The sequence below is a fragment of the Danio rerio genome, chromosome 18 (genome assembly GCF_049306965.1).
Source record: "Danio rerio strain Tuebingen ecotype United States chromosome 18, GRCz12tu, whole genome shotgun sequence".
Taxonomy (NCBI): Eukaryota; Metazoa; Chordata; class Actinopteri; order Cypriniformes; family Danionidae; genus Danio; species Danio rerio.
The window spans coordinates 47330001-47350000 of NC_133193.1; the positions used below are offsets into that span (position 1 = coordinate 47330001).

The following is a 20000-nucleotide window of genomic DNA, read 5'->3' on the forward strand; positions in this document are numbered from 1 at the left end:
CTGAATGTAACCCCAAACCATGATTTTTCCTTCACTAAACTTGACTGATTTCTGTGAGAATCTTGGGTCTATGCAGGTTCCAATAAATCCTCTGCAGTATTTGTGATGATTGAGATGATTCATCGGAAAAATCTACCTTCTGCCACTTTTCTAAATGATCAACTAGAAGTCACGTTATTATTTGTGGCTCTTGCAACTGGAAATGACGACAAGACTTGTGTCAGGTAGTGTATATTATTGTAAACAGAAATCCTGTAAAAAAATATTAAATTAAAAGAGATTTGTAAGATGTGTACTCAAATATGCTGAGCACTGTATATAAACATATGCTGACGATTCTTTCAAATTTGAAATAAAAACAGAGAATTATTCTTCAGTATATTACAATTTATCAATATAACAAATGTTTTAGTGATTGAAAATCAGAGCAATTTCATCAAATATTGATTTCTTGAAATGAATATGACATCTAAAAGTATAACATCTCAACAAATATCAATTTATGCACAAAAAAAAGGACCAATTCTGAATATTATATTTGGAAGAAACGTCATCAGCAGTTTACAAAATAAAAACAAAAACTGTTTTATTCAAATATATAATTATAAATATATATATCCAGAGAATTTTAAGAGGTATTATTCGATATTTACGCAGCACCTGAAAATTTCACATAGCTATGTAATATCACTTCATCGCTGCAGCCATGGTACTACAGTTAAGTTCCTTGATAATTATAAGAGCATAGTTCCTATATCAGCATAGAAAATAGCAATATTTTATTTCCCATAAGTCTTAAAACATCATATAACGACAGAAAAGTCAAGCTTTAAAAAAGAAAATTATCAAAAAACTCATCATTTTTGAGCGAGATGCTAATGGTCTAATCCGATTCATTGACTTATGCTAAGCTAAGCTAAAAGTCGTCCCGCCAGACCTGGAAATCATCTGAATGGATTATTAAATGGTAAAAGTGAACTCTAACTATATGGACGTGTAAAATTTGCCTATTTAAAGGAAAAGTGGCGTCTTTAGTTAAGATCAAAATTGAGCTTTACCTTGAATGAATGTGTTGGGTGTGTATTGATCTGCTTTGTGAAGTGCTAAATGGACTGAATGTGCACAGACTGGCAATTTAGCACACAAATGTTAAGCGTTCAATCCCATTTGTGTGAGAATCTAATGATGACAAATGATCAACCGTGTCCGCTGACATGCCCATGCGATCGCATCAAAAACATGCACACGTGCTGTGGAAACGCGTGGAGAAACAATATAAGGCCATGAATGATGTAAAACTGTCATTTGCTCACAGAGAGTACAGAATACTCCGCAAATACATTTACAGGCCAGAATGGGAGACTGCAGTGTTTGACAGTACCATGTGTTGGGCACAGGAGGGCGCTGTACTTACCAGAGGATCAACACCATTCAAAATCACTTCTTTAACATCCAGAGTCTCATCAATCACCTGTCAACACAGACAGGGGCAGGCTCAGTTACTGAAGACTCAGTGTGTGTGTGTATGTGTGTGTGTGTGTGTGTGTGTGTGTGAGTAAGAGAATGTGGTGTGTGCAGTCTAAGGTAATGTCGAATAATATATATATATATATATATATATATATATATATATATATATATATATATATATATATATATATAAAAACCAAGATTTACAGGGACAAAATGTTAAAATGCTGAAGTAACACATTGTCTGTGGAGGTTGTGGTGCTGGTTTTGTTGTAATAAATGAGAATTAAATACTGTGAGCAAATCCAAGATAATTTAGACGGTCTGATGTGGTTATGATGTCCTTGTTAAATGACATGACTGGTTGCGTTTAGTGCAGAGCTACTGTAAACATTCATGTTCATTTAGTAATTTTGCCATCAAACACAAAAAGACCATTTTTGGAAAACATTCAAGTGAGAAGCAATCAGAGTAGAGTTAAAGAGATATTTCCACTCAAACAACACACTTCTTTACATAGTTTACTCACTTCTATAGAACACAAAAGAGGATTTTCTTTAAAATATCATTGCAACCGAGCCAATGGTTTCCCATTGACTTCCATTGTATTTGTGCCAATACGGTGAAAGTCAATAGAATCAAAAATGGCTCAGTTTCTGACAATCTTCAAAATATCTTGTTCCACAAAAAAGTCAGTCATACAGAGTTGGAACAAGATCAACGCAAATAAATAAGCATAAAATACATTTTTGTGTAGACTATTCCTTTTATATTGCTCATGGTGTGTTCACACTTGTACATTTTTTTGAGGTTCATTTGGTCAAGATAAAAAAAAGATACATTAGCACTGGTTGGACTGTTCACACTGGCATTTTTAACCATTAACCATTTTTAACCATTTTTAAACCATGTTTTAACCAAAACATGGTTTTAACCATTCAACTTTCTGGAGGATTTAGGTCCTGTTTACAACTGGTATTACAATAAGCAGGGCTCAAAATAGCGACCATTTTGGTCGCACATGCTCCCGAAATTTTATCTATGCGACCTCAAAATATATTTGGGAGCATTTGTGCGAATGCTTAAAATTGTTGTGTGCGACCAGTTTTTACTATAAAATGTTCACCACATGCGTGGATTTGGGAGACATTCACGCAGAATGCATCTTTGTACTTGAAACGCGAAACGCTGCGCTCAGGAATGGTTTAAATCAGTTGTCATGTCAACTTGCTGCAGTAAACAAAGCCAAGTCCGTAATGCTTGCCCCGCCTTTGCGCTCTTCTCATTGGCCCGCCACTGCTCTACTCAGTCAATGCCTTCTGGCTTGGGATGACAGAGAGAGCTACAACCGCGAAAAATTATAAAGCGCTGAAGATGAGAGTGAAGATAACACAGACAGATTTTGTTTTGGAAACCATGGCATCTAAAGTTACATATAATGACGCATCTTACTAGCGATCATGTGCTGAATGTTAATCCACCATCTACACTTTTCGAAAAGTGGATAAAAGACTTCCGTTGGCTTCAAGTACGCTATGAAAAGTCTGTGGGATGGAATTTTCAGGTAACTGTTTGCCACATCTAGCACGGGAGCTTCTGTTTAATCCTTCATATAATCGCCAGATGCTGTCTGCCGTGCAAAGGGCAGCTATATGTCAAATTTAACACCACGTACACCATCGCAAACGGGCTTGCACTGAGTAAACTAACATGGCTACTCATAAAAAGACCGGTATTGCTATAAACATAACGTATGCATATAATAAGGTACAGTATATGTCAAAAGCATCAGTGCAATATCAGACAGCACCCGTCAAAACAGCACAGTTATACCGTTAACAGATTCATTCATGTCAAGTGCGTGCAGGGCCGGTGAGCGCTCCGTGTATCATTTAGTCACTCAGTTATGTTATTAAAATCTATTTTCTTGTGATAACGGGATTTCGTTGAGACATATTTTCCTCACGCTTGCATATATATATATATATATATATATATATATATATATATATATATATATATATATATATATATATATATATATATATATATATATATATATATATTTGCTTGTTAGTTTGATTACTGTTGATTTCAAATGCAATAAATATGTTTGTATAAAACTTGTAATAACGGTGCTTATAATTGGTGGGTGTGACTAAATTTTGGCTGATGCGCCTACATTTTTAAAGTTAGGAGCACCGGTGCTACCAAGCAAAAAGGTTAATTTTGAGCCCTGCTGAGTTTTAGTCTATGCATCCCAATCTCACAAAACAAAAAATTACACAGTGATCACTCGAAGCAGAAGTGTAAAACAGCCTTAAGTGTGAACAGAATGCTGAAACTGAGAGAAAAATATACGTTTTTAAACAAAAACATATTAGTGTGGGCATGGCCTAAAGTCAACTGAGACGGTCCACTTGTAGGTTCATCAGAGTTCACATGACCGTCACACTAACTCCAATGAACCGCATTAGTTCCAATCAAACTAAACCTTTTATTAGCGAACACACCAGTAGATGATCATAAACCTCTGAAAGCTCCTCTATGTGATTTCATGAAGACAAACATGCACAAACACTGTACAAGGCAAACACACGAGTCACATTCTTCAGAGATCATGCACTGCTAGTATCCAGTACAGCTCATCGCAACCACCATTAGAGGGACACTGGAATGTGACTGGGAAATATGTGAAGATGGCATGCAGTGAATGCTGGGATATGCATGAGATGAGCCTGAAATAAACCAGATCTGTATTTCTGGAAGCAGATATTGCAAGGCAGCAAAAGAACTGCTTGGGTAAGGATGTTTTAGCTATCAAAGGCTTCAGCGGAGGATATAGATTTTTCTGATGTATAGACTAAAAGAAAATTTCTGGAAATTTATACTGAATTTACATTTGTGGCATTTCTGTTTGAAAGTCTTGTCAGTCTAATCTCTAAACATGGATCAGGATATCAACCAAATCGATTTAAAGGCTCTGTTCACACTTGTGCTTTTCTATAGCGACAAAAGACAGCTACTAACATTACAAGACATGTTGTTGCTGGACATACAGTACATGATTTAAATTTTGCAGTCTACAATTGAGGCTTTAGGTTCTAAAGCCTCAATTTTAGACTGCAAAATGGGTGAAAGAAAACAAAAAGTTGTTTTTAAAAAGCAGTTCTGTGGCATTATCAGAGCTGCTGTCTCATAATTAAACTGTACAAGTTCAATTTGCAATATTAGACTATCTATTGTAAAGTGGCTAAAATTAAATAAACATTTAAACATTCAATCTAAAATTACATGACTTAAAATCCAAAAATGTTTTCATATATACAGCTGAAGACAAAATTATTAACCCTAACATTATTATCTTCTGTGACTTTACAAATTATTTTTCTTGTATTTCCTTATTGATGTTTAACAGAGCAACGACATTTTTAACAGTCTTCGATAATAATTTTCTGCTGGATAAAGTCTTAATGCTTTGAATTTGGCTGGAATAAACTTTTTTTTTTTTAAATATTTAAAACTGCTAAGGTCAACATTATTAGCCCCCTTAAGATTTTTTTTCCTTAATTGGCTACAGAACAAACCAATGTTTTTCATTGACTTGCCTATTTAATCTAATTACGCCAGGTTAAGCTGAATACTACTTTCCTGCAAAATAACTAGTAAAATATCATGTACCGTCAGCTTAACAAAGACAAAAATTAATTAGTTATTAAACTATTATGAATGTGTTCAAATGTGTTCCCTGTTAAACATCCCTTAATGATTCTACACTCACCAGCCACTTTATTAGGTACACCTTACTATTATCAGGTTGCTCCCCCTTTTGCTTTCAGACCTGTCTTAATCCTTCATGGCATAGATTCAACAAGGAACAAAAATATTGCTCAGAGGTTTTGCTCCATATTGACATGATAGCATCACACAGTTGCGGCAGATTTGTCGGCTGCGCATCTATTATGTGACTCTCCCCTTCCACTACATCCCAAAGGTACTCTATTGGATTGAGATCTGGTGACTGTGGAGGCCATTTGAGTGCAGTGAATTTATTGTCCTGTTCAAAAAAACCCGTCTGTGATGATTCTCGCTTTATGACATGGTGTGTTATCCTGCTGAAAGTAGCCATCAGAAAGGGATGGACATGGTCAGCAACAATACTCAGGTAGGCTGTAGAGTAGACGCAATGCTTAATTGGTACTTAAGGGCTCAAAGTGTGCCAAGAAAATATTCCCTACTCTATTAAACCACCATCACCTGCCTGAACTGTTGATAAAAGCCAGAATGGATCCATGCTTTTATGTTGTTGATGCCAATTTCTGAAAATACCATTCGAATGTGGCAGCAGAAATCGAGAGTCATCAAACGAGGCAACGTTTTCCAATCTTCTATTCTCCAATTTTGGTGAACCTGTGTGAATTGTAGTCTCAGTTTCCTGTTCTTAGCAGACAGGAGTGACATCTGGTGTGGTCTTCTGCTGCTGTAGCCCATGAGCTTCAAGGTTGGACGTGTTGTGTGTTCTTCTGCAGACCTCGGTTATATCGAGTGGTTATTTGAGTTACTGTTGCCATTCTCCTCTGACCTCTGGCATCAACAAGACATTTGCGCAAACAGAACTGCCGCTCACTGCAGATCTTCTTCTCTTTTTCTCTGTAAACCCTAGAGATGGTTGTGTGCGAAAATCCCAGTAGATTGGCAGTTTCTGAAATACTCAGACCAGCCCATTTGCCACCAACAACCATGCCATGTTCAAAGTCACTTAAGTCACCTTTCCTACCCATTCTGATGCTCGGTTTGAACTGCAGCAGATTGTCTTGTGCATATGCATTGAGTTGCTGCCATGTGATTGACTGGTTAGCAATGTGCGTTATAGAGCAGTGGGACAGGTGTACCTAATAAAGTGGCCGGTGAGTTTATAATTAAAAAATAATAACAATTTTATAGGAGGACCAATGATTTTGTCTTAAACTGTATACAGTATGAATAAAGTGAACGCATCTATGACTTTTTATCCAAATATATCACTTTTCTGCTTTAAAAATGGATTTAAATATCATATTTGACAACAAATTATGGCAAACTTAACCAAGGTAAAGAAAAGCTAGTGCTGCCTTGCAAATGATTCACATTGCACAGATATAACTATGAGATCATAGTTATATTAATTATTTACAGAGCAGGTTGTTTGAATCCTATAATGTTTATCTACAGTAGGTGAATCCCGAAGGAAATGTTAGATGCCGCTGCCTTTTTTTGTTGTCGTTTTTAGTTTGTGTGATTTCATATACTGTATAAGAGCTATTGTTAGCAGATGCTGCTGAATTTGCGTGTGTGTGTGTGTGTGTGTGTGGCATTGTAGGCAGGCTGGAAGTCTCACCACATTTTCGTTGATCTTGTTCTTGCTGTTGATGACTTTTTCCTCTGCTCCAATCAGACCATCCAGACTGTTCATGCCAGAGCCTGCAGAGAAAACAGCCAATCAGAGACAGGAAGACCAACTACAAACTTGCACTTCGATAAACTGTAACAACACCAAAAGCCGAATCATGACCAGAAACCTGCAGCCGCTTTAATTTCTGCTGTCCCACCGTACAGCCAGTAGAGGGCGACTCCAGATCATTCATTAGTCATGCACTTATTAATAAAGTGTAGATGTAGAAAAAAGTATTTCTGGATCAGTCCAGACAAGCTCAGCAGCTAAAAGCAAGAGCTGTGATCTGCTTTGGTCAAAAGGTCTCTTCCTGGTAGAATTAGAGCCTTGGGAAATCCTGTGAGCACTTGTTTCCAGTCACAGCTCTATAAATATATGTATATAATTGCCCTACAACATCTTAAACCATTTAAAACTATCACAAGACCAGTCATACACTATTTGAGTTACAATACCTGACATATTTCTTTGTAAAAAAATGAAAGGATGGTCCAAAATGGTAATCCTGTACCAGAACTAGAAATCAGGTCAACTAATCATCTGCATGCGGTGAACGGTTATTCATGTATTCCAGAGGAAACATGTTTTCACATTGCTATGTGTTCAGTTTTCATTCTGATAATGATATTGTAATATTTTACAGATCTTTGACTTTTGGTTTTTTTTAAAGACAGCATTGATATTATTTATTACTAATATTATTTGTGCACAAATCGATTATTAAAAGACTATCTGGCTATTAATTACACCCTGTGAAAAACCTGAAATGTTATATTAAAAAGCAGCAGTTTTTATAATAACACTGTGAAATCAAAGATAATTTCAAGCATACCTAAAGTGTACTTCAAGTGCACTATTTCATATCAATGTTTTCTTATGTACAATAACCTTTACACATTACAGGAACCAGGATTACCACCATTTAAAGATATAGTTCAACCAAAAATAAAAATTTGCTCACTGTTTACACTAGTACATTTACTAATATTTATACAATTTACTACTTTATAAGTTACTTTGTTCTGCTGAACACAAAAGAAGACATTTTGAAGAAATCTGGAAACCATTGACTTCCATAGAAGGAAAAACAAATAGGCTTCTATGGCAGTCAACGGTATTGAGCTTTATTGATATATTATTTTGTGTTCAACAGAAGAAAGAAACTCAAAACAGGTTTAAAATAAGTAAAAAGTGAGTAAATGATGACAATTTTTTATTTGTTGGGTGAAATATCCCTTTAACCATTCACCCACAACACACCATACCTGTCCTCTCTCCGTTGTAAACAAACACTATGCGAGTTTGTGCAACTCATGTCATTATTATGCAACAATAAGTCTGCTCTCACACTCATTAAACGGTTATAATGTTATAAATAATGCTGTGCTTCTTGTATTTATTTATTTATTTATTATCATTGGAGGATAATAGCGCCCCCTGCTGTGTAACACTGACAACCGGAAGAGCCAGAAAATCCTATGGTACATGGCAGAAAATTCAACGGTGGGGCAAAAACTAGTGGTCTACTGAAAAACTAAATTAAAAATGAGAGTGAGTAACTTCACAAAAGTTCATTTTTGATTCAACTATCCCTTTAATACACAATTTATGTCAAATGTTCAGTGTGTAGTAACTTAAAGCCTCTCTCTATATGTATCTTTGACAGTCTTCGCCTCATTAATCATACATTCAGCTTCAACTATCTTGAAATTAAGTCTAATTTTCAGCATTTTTTGTTCCTAGTACGTTCTGGTCAACTATATTGATTATAAAGATGTTCAACAACCTGTAAGCATAGACTGTCAGGTTTTTTTTTTTTGGCGGGAAACTGGAAGTGTTGAGGTATGTCAGTATTCTTCTCTCATTAACTTGTATAAAATATCAGGATAATCTGCAATTAGTTTAATTATTTTTAAACTCTGTTATTGAGATATTTTAGTGAATTTCTCATTCAACTTTTTAAAACAATAACATGATAAAAATTGTGCTTCTGGTTTGAGGTTAGCATCTTGAACTGAAGCACAAAATGGCGGAAAATGTTAACACTGTTATTGTCAACTCTGTTTAAAATGTCTGACACAATAAACAACTAAAATAATGAAATCTTCGTGATCACACTAAAGCAATTTTCTTTATTTTACATTAAAGAGCCCCATAATATGTATTTTAAAAATGACCTTCCATACCGTGTGTAACACAGAAGTGAATGAAAACATCCAGATGAGGTTTAAATCTGAAAGTGCGCTGTTATTAATACTATTGATTCTTTAACGAAATAGCAGAATAAACGAATCATGTTGGGTTCGGATCTTTTGCCTTAAAGCACAGGTGTCAAACTCAGTTCCAAAAGGGCCGCAGCTCTGCACAGTTTAGTTCCAACCCTAATTAAACACACCTGATCTAACTAATTGAGTCCTTCAGGCTTGTTTGAAACCTACAGGTAAGTGTGTTGGAGCAGGGTTGGAACTAAACTGTGCAGGGCTTCGGCCCTCCAGGAATTGAGTTTGACACCCCTGCCTTAAAGGGTCACGAAACACCAAAACACATTTTTTGAGCTGTTGACAGTCGTATATGTGTCCCACACTGCTAAAAACACTATTAGGACACCTATATTTCACTAAAAAGTTTTTGCGTTATTTCAAACAAATTCGTACTTCCTGTTTGAAACGAATTTTTGAAGCTGCGTCACGGCCATGACATAATAGCGTGTATTCCAGCGTGCAGACTGGACGTCTGTGCCAGAGTGAGTCTTATTACGTCTTACAGTGTGTTGCATTAATGCATGAGTAAGGCTTGGTTCAAACCAATCAGCGCGCTCTATTGTGCAACTTCATTAATATTCATTAGTGTCACCGCGTTTACGCCACAGAGACGCCACGTTGTGTTGGCAAAACAAGCGTGAAGTGTTGTTTTTATAGTTTGCTGCTGTTAAGTTTCGTTTTCATTTTCTCTCTGTGAGAGCTCAGCTGGATCACGTGTGGATTAACAGTGTACGCGACGCTCGACAACAATAACTTACGTGTCTAAGGAGGATTATTGTTTACCTGAGAGCTGTTCTCATCTGCAAACACTGAAATCCGGATTCGCTTGTAACGTTAGTCTTCTCTTCATAAAGACGCGGCTCTAGTTGCTGGTGATTGTCCTGTCTCTACAGATTTGGTAAGTGAGCGACCAGTGCTCTTTGTTTATTCAGTTTGTTCGTATCGAATTAAGTTAACTATTGCACTGAGTGCAGAAATGTTAGCACCTCATTTTGTGACCGGAATAACACACGCGGCTTTCTGACGCTACCTGCCGTGTACATCTAAGTTTCCGGGAAATGCGGAGTTTTTTTTTCTCTCATTCGCCGCGCGGTATCAAACATTGTATGAAAAATACACGCTTAGAGCAGTTCCTCAAATCAAATGTCGCGTTTGTCGTGAGGGGCATGAATGAATTCCCTGAATGAAAGAGCCAAACTGCAGTTAAAGTCCAACATTTAATAATTTGGCAAATAATTCGAATACACATGTCCATGTAGGTTAAACACCATCACTTTCTCCCGTGTGTGTGAGTATTTTGACTGAAACTCGCGCGTGCACAAATAGACACTCCCACACCATCCCACTTTAGTTCCTCCGACACTCCCCCCTAAACAGAGCTGGACACGCCCACTTTTCTGACTTTTTCCAAAGTAGAGGTGTGAAAACACCCTGCTGAAACGAGGGGGTTTCATGGCCCTTTAGTGCATCATTGTTGGAACAATACATCGCCAAATATGTAGTGCCGGATCCAGTAATACACAAACGCATCTTTCCCTTCAGACACTAGTGGAGCGTGGCTGATCATGACACAGACATGACGATCACTGACAGATGAAGATCGGCTGTGGGAAATATTCACAACCCCACATATAGCCAACGTATGTGCTGTGTTTATTCCTGTAATTTTTCAGATTTTTTATACAATAACCTACGCTGCATAGCGGAATTCGTCAGCCATTCACAGGATTTGTTTGCTATTAAAGGAAAAAGCAGCAGAGACTATTATGAATGGGACTTTGTCAGGCTTTGAAAGGGACTTTGTCAGTAACTGTTACAGTTCACATGGACCAGTTTCTTCTTCCTCCAGATCATAACATGTCAATGTGATTAAAATGGTTGGCTCATTTTGTGTAGTTTGCAAAATATGTATTTAATTGTGTCTTGTAATTTGTAATCACTCCGCCCGGCTTGTAATGAATGATCATTTATAGATCAGTGCTTGTACTGTATCCCTCAGGTTACATCTGTATAAGGCTGTTCACATATTGTGTCCAAAACCACGTTGAAAATGTGATGCGTGCTTCTTCCTTTACTGATTTGAATGTGTTTTGTGCTCGCAACTCTCTGCTGTTTGCCTTTGCTATATGGCCACCATCAGCTGCTCCTCACACACGCGGTGCGATCAATTTTTAAAATAGTGACTCTTTAGGGGGGCTCTGTAATAATGAAATGTTTACTGTTAATTATACATTGCTGTATGTCCCTCAATTTTAAGGAAACTCAATGGAAAATGCTTGAATTTCTGCAATGAGTAAAATGACATTTATAAGTACTTAAAATTTAATAAAACAAATTAAAAAGACCACTGGATTCTCAGTTTCTCTGGATATACTGTATTTACTTGGTATGGGTTTGAGTAAAATATATAATTTTTTTAATTTTTTATTTCTATAAATGTCTCATAAAAAAATATTTTACATTTCAAAAATGTTTTATAGATCTCCTTTTTAGCAAACTGGGGGAAAAAATGTAAATGTGATTTGAAAATCCCCCAAATCTAAAGGATACAGAACAAATCACAATACAAAAAAGCATGTATCTGCTGTACCATAACAGATCAAAACATTCAAAGGCACCTGGCTAAAATGAACCCATGTTGCATAACAGCCCATTGGAAATCTGATTGGTGGAGCGGACAACAATGCGTTCCACCTACACTCATTGTTTGACTGTCAAAGCAGCAGGTCAGCAGCACTAAAAGATTAACTATAAATCCAGCGGCAGTCACAAGGTCTACAGAGCAGCGCTTAAAGCTTCACCACACATGACTGAAACACTAGCAAACACTAAAACACACAGTAGAAACCCTACAATCAACTCTGCAGCTTCATAACAGAATATTACCAGGACAATTAGACTTTACATATAAGATGACACAACAACAACAAAAGTAAAAAAAAGGGCTCATTCAGAATTTTAATCAGTGCAAAAATCCCCCAATCATGGATTCTAAAGTATTCGGGCACCTTTCATCAACTACCTGCATGATTTCAGGCATGTTTGCGGCAAAAACACTCAACAACTGTAAAAATGATATAGTACAATGTATGTTGATGAGTTTTTAAACGCTGTTACTCATGAGCACTGCCCTTTAACATTTCTTTAAAATTATTTTAAAATGCCTGAGAATGTGAAATGGTTTAGCACACAGATTAAGCTTTAAAAAAGAGCTGTGTTATTACATGAAAATAAAATCTGATGTGCTGTATGCTTCACTGTGATCTTCTGACATGAGCTCAATAAAAGTAATAATAATAATAATAATAATAATAATAATTATTATTATTATTATTATTATTATTATTATTATTATAACAAAAATAGGCACTGGGCAAAGATTAATCATAATTTTTTAAAATCCTAAATAAAAATTAGTTTGATATAATATGTGTGCCTGCCCTGTACTGTGTACTTCAGTTCAATTCAAGTAAATGCATATTATTATTATTATTATTATTATTATTATTATTATTATTATTATTATTATTGTTGTTGTTGTTGTTGTTGTTGTTAATTATTATTATGTTATATTATGCATATATGGACATGTGCATGCATATATCTGAGAAAAGATCTAATTATATTTTGATATAAATATATATTGTTATGATACAAATTATATATAAATCTAAATATTTATGTAACAACAGTTTTTGCATAGTTTTGTTTTTATATTTGTGTATCACATAGACAAAATAAATATATACACTACATGTGTGTTTATTATGTCAAAGCAAACTTTTATTTATTGGATACGATAAATCATGATTAATCTTTGCCCAGCACTAATAATAATAATAAAAAAATAATAATATAATAACAATAAAAAAATAATAATAATAACAACAACAACAACAACAATAATAGTATTAATAATAACAACAACAAAAACAACAACAATAATAACAATCAAGTTTCATATTTATTATGTACAACATTTACAATTAAATTACTTCTTTAAAAAAAATCACTTTCTGATGTTTTACTCAATATGATCATTTATTTTCTGTCTTTTATAAAAGCATCCTTTGATTTCTTCTGTATTCTACTTGCTTTATATACTGATTTAATTCTATTTTAAAACTTAATCTGACATTTTTCTTTAATCTGACACAAAAATCTCTCCTTTTCTCAATGAAAATTCGTAAGTCGCTCTGGATAAAAGCATTTGCAAGTGATTACATATAAACATATTAATAGTAATTAATGTTATTATTATTAGCGGTAGTAGTTTTGATAATATTTAAATATCCAAAAAACTGAAGCATCAATTAAATTTCATGCCTAAACTAATTTATTTATATTTTACATATGCAAAATTGGCTATACCAATTCTGACCGTATATTTGCACGTACTATAAATCTGCATCGTTAGCTTGCTTGATGCATTATATATAAATCACAGAAATTAGAAAGCGCACTAATTAGCGAAGGCCAAACGCCACTAATAATTTAAAGAGCAGGTTTACTAGTGCATTCTTAGGAAGTGGGATCACAAGGTTAAACGGTAAACAGGTTGATGCTCCAATTACACATTTTCTGCTGGCTTTATATACAGTTACATAAACATCACTGATTTAATTTTTTAAAATACCTATTATATAGATTTCTATTATATTTTTCTTTAAAACTTAATCTGACATTGTAAATATACAATCTCTCTTTTTAAATTAAAATTCGTAATTCGCTTTGAATAGAAGCATCTGCCAAACGATTACATGTAAACACATAAATGGTAATTAATGTCATTATTAGTATTAGTAGTAGCAGTAGTAGTGTTAGTAGTAGTTTTGAAAATTTATTTATAATTTACATAAACAAAATTTGCTACACAAATTCTGACCGCATATCTGCACGTACTATAAATCTGCATCATTTGCTTGCTTGACGCATTACATATAAATCAGAGAACATTTCAGATAAAAAATTATAGAAAGAGCACTAATTAGCAAAGGCCAAGCGCCACTAAGAGCAGGTTTACTGGTGCATTCTTAGGAGGTGGGATCACAAGGTTAAATGGTAAACAGGTTGATGCTCCAATTACACAATCTGGAAGCAAAAAGCTGGTTGTATATCCTGCAACAGAACCACTATATCAACAAACTCAGACAAGAGGAGAGGAGCCCAATAAACACCAAATGAGCACTAAAGATCTGTCGACAGAGAGCAGCGTCTGAATCAGGTTGTTTGTCTTCCTGACACAGGCAGGTAGTGAGCAGGCATAACTGATTTAGCAGCACACAGCACATTTACACTGTATTCGTTCTCCAATCCAAATAGCTAATTAGCTTAACAAGCTGCCTGGACTTTTCATTAGGCAAAGCTCTTCTGGCCAGACATTGAGGGATGGGATGTTTGGTTTCTCTGTCTGAGGGAGTGACTGAGAGGGAAATTAAGAACGAGATGGCTAACAGCGCTGAGGAGACGGACAGAGCAAAACTATGGGGTGGAAATACAGTAAAAATATGAGGAGAGATGGGAGATGTGTCAAGATGTGGGCTATGCAAGTAGGGCTGAGCAAAGTTGTGGATTAATCTTTAAGTAAACAGAGTGCAACACAATGTAAAAATACCCATAAGAATTGATTAACTAAATACAAAAACAACTAATTTAAGTAGTAGGAGGAATTGTAGCAGTAGTCTTTAAAAAAAATATTACAATTTTTTAATAATAAATAATATTGTAAAAATATTTTAAAACATTTTATATATGAACAACTTAATAAATAGTTATATATATATATATATATAATCATAATAAAATGATAATAAGAAATAACATTTTACTAACAATAAATATAAAATCATCATAATATTACACACACACACGCACGCACGCACGCACGCACGCACGCACGCACGCACGCACGCACGCACGCACGCACGCACACACACACACACACACACACACACACCACAGTTGATTTATTAGTCCCCATTTGATTTTCTTTTCTTCCTTTTTTTAAATATTTCCCAAATTATGTTTAACAGAGCAAGAACATTTTCACAGTATGTCTGATAACATTTTTTCTTCTGGAGAAAGTCTTATTGGTTTTATTTTGGCTAGAATAAAAGCAGTTTTTTAAAAAAAAAACTATTTTAAGGTCAAAATTATTAGCCCCTTTAGGCTATATTCTTTGATAGTTTACATAACAAACCGTTGTTTTACAATAACTTGCCTAATTACCCTAACCTGCCTAGTTCACCTAATTAACCCAGTTAAGCCTTAGTCACTTTAAGTTGTATAGAAGTAAATAAAAAAAATATCTAGTAAAATATTATGTATTATATTATAATTATATATATATATATATATATATATATATATTTTTTTTTTTTTTTTTTTTTTTTTTTAAGACATTTATCATAACAATTTATCATTAAAACAGTTATAGTTCACAACCAAATTTGCTGCTAAGCACCTGATGCTGAGAAAGACTGTCGAGCAGCACCTGGTTTGCACGATAGTTTCATAATTGTGATCTGCACTGAGGAAAAGGCAGATGCTCCAGACATAATTCGTAAAATAATGACTTTAAAATGTAAATATATGACAAACGTTTGTAATACAGAAATACAGATTTTTTCCCCCACAAATAATATGAATGAAGATAATACTCTTGAAGTATACTCTTTGAATGTATTAATAATAATAATAATAATAATAATAATAATAATAATAATAATAAATAATCATAATATAATATATATAATATAATATAATATAATAATCATAATAAAAAAACTATAAAACAATAATATGAAGGTAGAAATCACTCTTTAGGTATACTCTTTAGATGTATTAATACAAATACAAATAATAATAATAATAATAATAATAATAATAATAATAATTAATAATAATAAAATAACATTTTACAAACCATCAATAAAAATAATATTATAAAAACAATATTTAAAAAATCTAAACGATAATATGAAGGTAGAAAATACTCTTTAAGTATACTCTTTGGATGTATTAAGAATAATAATAATAATACTTTTTTCAAAACAATTATTTGAATGTAGAGGTATACTCTTTGGAGGAAAAAATATATAATATAATTTTTTTATTGATAGTTCCAATTAATAATAATAATAATAATAATAATAATAATAATAATAATAATAATAATAATATAATAATAATAATACTCTGCAAACCATCAAGGAAAAATAATAATAATATTACTAAAAATAAATTTCAAAACAATAATATAAATGTAGAAAATACTGTTTAGGTATACTCTTTGCATATATACTCTTTGAAGAAAAAAATGCATAATATTATGATTATTTTTAATGATGGTTTGTAAAATGTTATTTATTATTATTGTTAATAATAATATTTTTTCAAAACAATTATATAAATGTAGAGGTATACTCTGGATGAAAATATGTAATATGATTATTTTTTATTGATGGTTTGCAAAATGTTATTTTAATGATAATAATATTAACAACAATAATAATATTAATTATAATAAATTACATTTTACAAACTATCCATAATTTTTTTATTACTTTTTTTTCGAAATAAAAATACAAATGTAGAAAATAGCCTTTATGTATACTCTTTAGATGTATAATCCATTTTATGTGTTTGAATCCATTAACCCACTTCTGATTTCCCCCTCATTTAAGTATAGATTTTTTATTATTTATTGTCAAAGTCAGTTTGTCATTTTCCTTATCACAATATATGATCATAATGCACTTTCAGAAGTCACAAAAAATAGCTTTTTATAAAAAAAAAGGTGAGCTGACACTTGTAATACCCCAAAATAAATCAATAATTGATCAGAATCAAAATAGGATTCATTGCCCAGCCCTAGATGCAAAAATAAAAAAAATAAAAAAACAGCAAACACAACATTTCCGGAGGCTGAGGAGAAAAAAAAGACAAACCGAGAAAAGCAGCAAAGACCCACCTTTCTTGAAGGCACGAGGGGGTTCAGAGAGATCGCCTAGGCATTGCATACGAGCAAAAGACAAAACAAGAAAAGATTGGGAAAGAAAAGAGAGAAAAAATAAACAGGTGAGTAAAAGAGAAGCAGTCAGGGTTATCAAGCTGTGTCTGCGGGCGAACAAGGGAAACCCGCGGGGACAGAATGATAAAGAAAAACAAACCAAAGAACAGGGGGAAGAAAAAACCCGTCATAATGAAAGACCTCCTGGGCTCCGATGTGTTTATTACATTGCTCTTCTTGTATATTGCACCTTCATTTGGCACATTTTGCCCTTTCCTTAAAGGCTTGGCAGGCCCAGGCAGGACAGTGGATGAGACATTTTCATGCCAGAGCCTCAGGCTTTATGAGTTTAGCTCAACTTCAAATGCCGTCGTGTTTGAGGCGATGCCAACGGGGATTCAGGCAAGCTTAGATAAGCGGGAACCTACGGCCCAACAGAAAAATTTGGGCTTCCCTTTAGAAAATGTTTCCGTGAACAGGCCTCGTGTTGCCAGAGAGCTTCACCTCAGCGGCTTTACAAGCAGACCTTTAGTACTGGCTCAAAAACTCACTTTAACAAGAGCCAGACAGAGAAAGAGGTATAACGCTGATGTGCGTGAACGACCTACAGTAATGTTGGCTGGAAATTTCACCTCCAAATAAGGTACTTCTGTATAAATGTGTATGGTAATACTTTATTTGAAGTACCAATTCTCATTATTACTAGTGGCTAATTACCTGACAGTTATTAAGATATTGGCTGTTTACCAAGTAAATATTCTGCATGATCCTATTCTTCTCCTTAATCCTACCAACACTATTAACAAGCAGCAAATCAAGCTAAAAATCATAGTTAATAGTTTGTTAATAGCAAGAGTTGTACCTTCAAATATATCGTGACCATTCTCGTACATATGTACAGTTTTGGGGTCTCTAAAATATGACCCTAAACAGGGTTTGCAGGACGTACTTGGTTAGCAGTTTTTCTGACTGGTATTGCCAAATACTTGATAAATATATCTCCTTTTGCATAATAGTAAAATCTAACTTCGAAACGTGTAGACTACTCGGCTATCTCCTCCTGGGGTTCCTAAAGGAAATGATATTAAACCTTCAACCAAGACTCACAGCAACAGAGTTGTGATAATCGATAGAAAGTGAAATATGCTACTTCATTTGACAAGTGCATTATTTTCATTTGAAGCAGTGTGGGAAAACTGTTCTCAGCTGGTCTCCCACAGTTTTTAGACTTTAGATGGAGTTTGGACACCTTTCTGATTTTTGTCTCAGATGTTGTTTTTTAGGAATTGATCATTTAAAAGTGAAAACACTGCAGTATTGTAGAACAATGTTACATTTAACATTACCCAAATAACATTTTCACTCCATATATTAGTGAAAACACAACTCTTGAGTTTTTTGGGACAATTTAATAGTTTTATGTTCAATCCACTTACATTTGTAATTCAAATAAGTTAACTTGATTCCTTCATGTTGTCCCGACACAAGTCGAATGTGTGGAGCCCAGAATGTTTGTGACAATTCAAACTCAACAGACTTTGGTTAATCTTTTAATGAAAATACTTTTATATTCGTTTAATATCTAAATGGAAAATGTCATGAAAATGCTTTGTATTATTTCCATAACAAACGTATTGTAACTGCTCCTTTTAACTCAAGCCAAAAGCCATGTTGGTCAGGATGGGAGACCAGGTTTGATTATGCCAATTTTTCCAGCCAGCACTCAAAAATATGGCATTTGTTGTTTGTTCAAACTTATTTAAAATGAGCCAAAACAACACAATTATTGAGTATTTTGGGGGCAACTTAAATGTTTTATGTTCAATCAACTTCAATTTTAAAAAACTAATAAGTTAACCTAATTCCTTCATGTTGTCCCGACACAAGTCGAATGTGTGGAACCCAGCATTTTTGTGACATTCCAAACTCAATAGGCTTTGGTTAATCTTTTAATGAAGATGTTTAGTTAGTATTTGGTGAATATTTTAATGGAAAACTGAATTAAAATGTTCTGTATTCACGTAATTAACATATTTTTAACCATTAACGTAATTAAAAAAATATCTGGTATGACACGAGACTTAATAAAAGACCAATTTTTTTACTTCTGTGTGAACTATCTTTTTAACTCAAGCTGAAAACCATGTTGGTCAGGATGGGAGACCAGGTTTGGTTAAGCCAATTTTTTTAGCCAGCACTCTAAAAATATAGCATTTGTTGTTTGTTCAAACTACTTATGTAAAATGAGCTGAAACAACACAATTCTTGGGGTTTTTTTTTTTTTGGGACAACTTAATTGTTTTATGTTCAATCCACTTACATTTGTAAAAACTACACAAGTCGAATGTGTGGAACTCAGTATGTTTTTGACAATCCAAACTCAATAGACTTTGGTTAATCTTTTAATGAAAATATTTTAATATTTGTTTAATTTTTGAATGTAAAATGTAATGAAAATGCTCTGTATTAACATAATATACCTAATGTAACTTCTGTGTGAACTATCCTTTTAACTCAAGCTGAAAACCATGTTGGTCTGGATGGGAGACAAGGTTGTTTGTTCAAGCTACTTATTTAAAAGGAGCCGAAACAACACAATTCTTGAGTTTATTTGGGGGACAGCTTAACTGTTTTATGTTTAATCCACTAAAATTTGGAAAAATTTACAAGTTATTTTAACTAATAATGTAATTTAAAAAATATCTGGAATGACATGAGACCTAATAAAACACTTTTTTTTTTTTTACTTCTGTGTGATCTATCCTTTTAACTCAAGCTGAAAACCATGTTGGTCAGGATGGGAGACCAGGTTTGGTTGTGCCAATTT

General features: G+C 33.8%; 1 protein-coding gene across 8 annotated transcripts in view; it reads right to left on the reverse strand.

The window, feature by feature from the left end:
* Window positions 1-20000, reverse strand: part of aplp2 (amyloid beta (A4) precursor-like protein 2) — a 165027-nt gene that overhangs the window by 6906 nt on the left and 138121 nt on the right. For 2 of the 8 annotated variants that reach the window (XM_021467714.3, XM_005159251.6), the window contains 3 exons: window positions 17135-17170; window positions 6848-6930; window positions 1415-1471 (listed from right to left, as the gene is read on the reverse strand). In XM_021467714.3, the coding sequence (XP_021323389.1) occupies window positions 1415-1471; window positions 6848-6930; window positions 17135-17170 (176 nt within the window). 8 annotated transcript variants of the gene reach the window in all.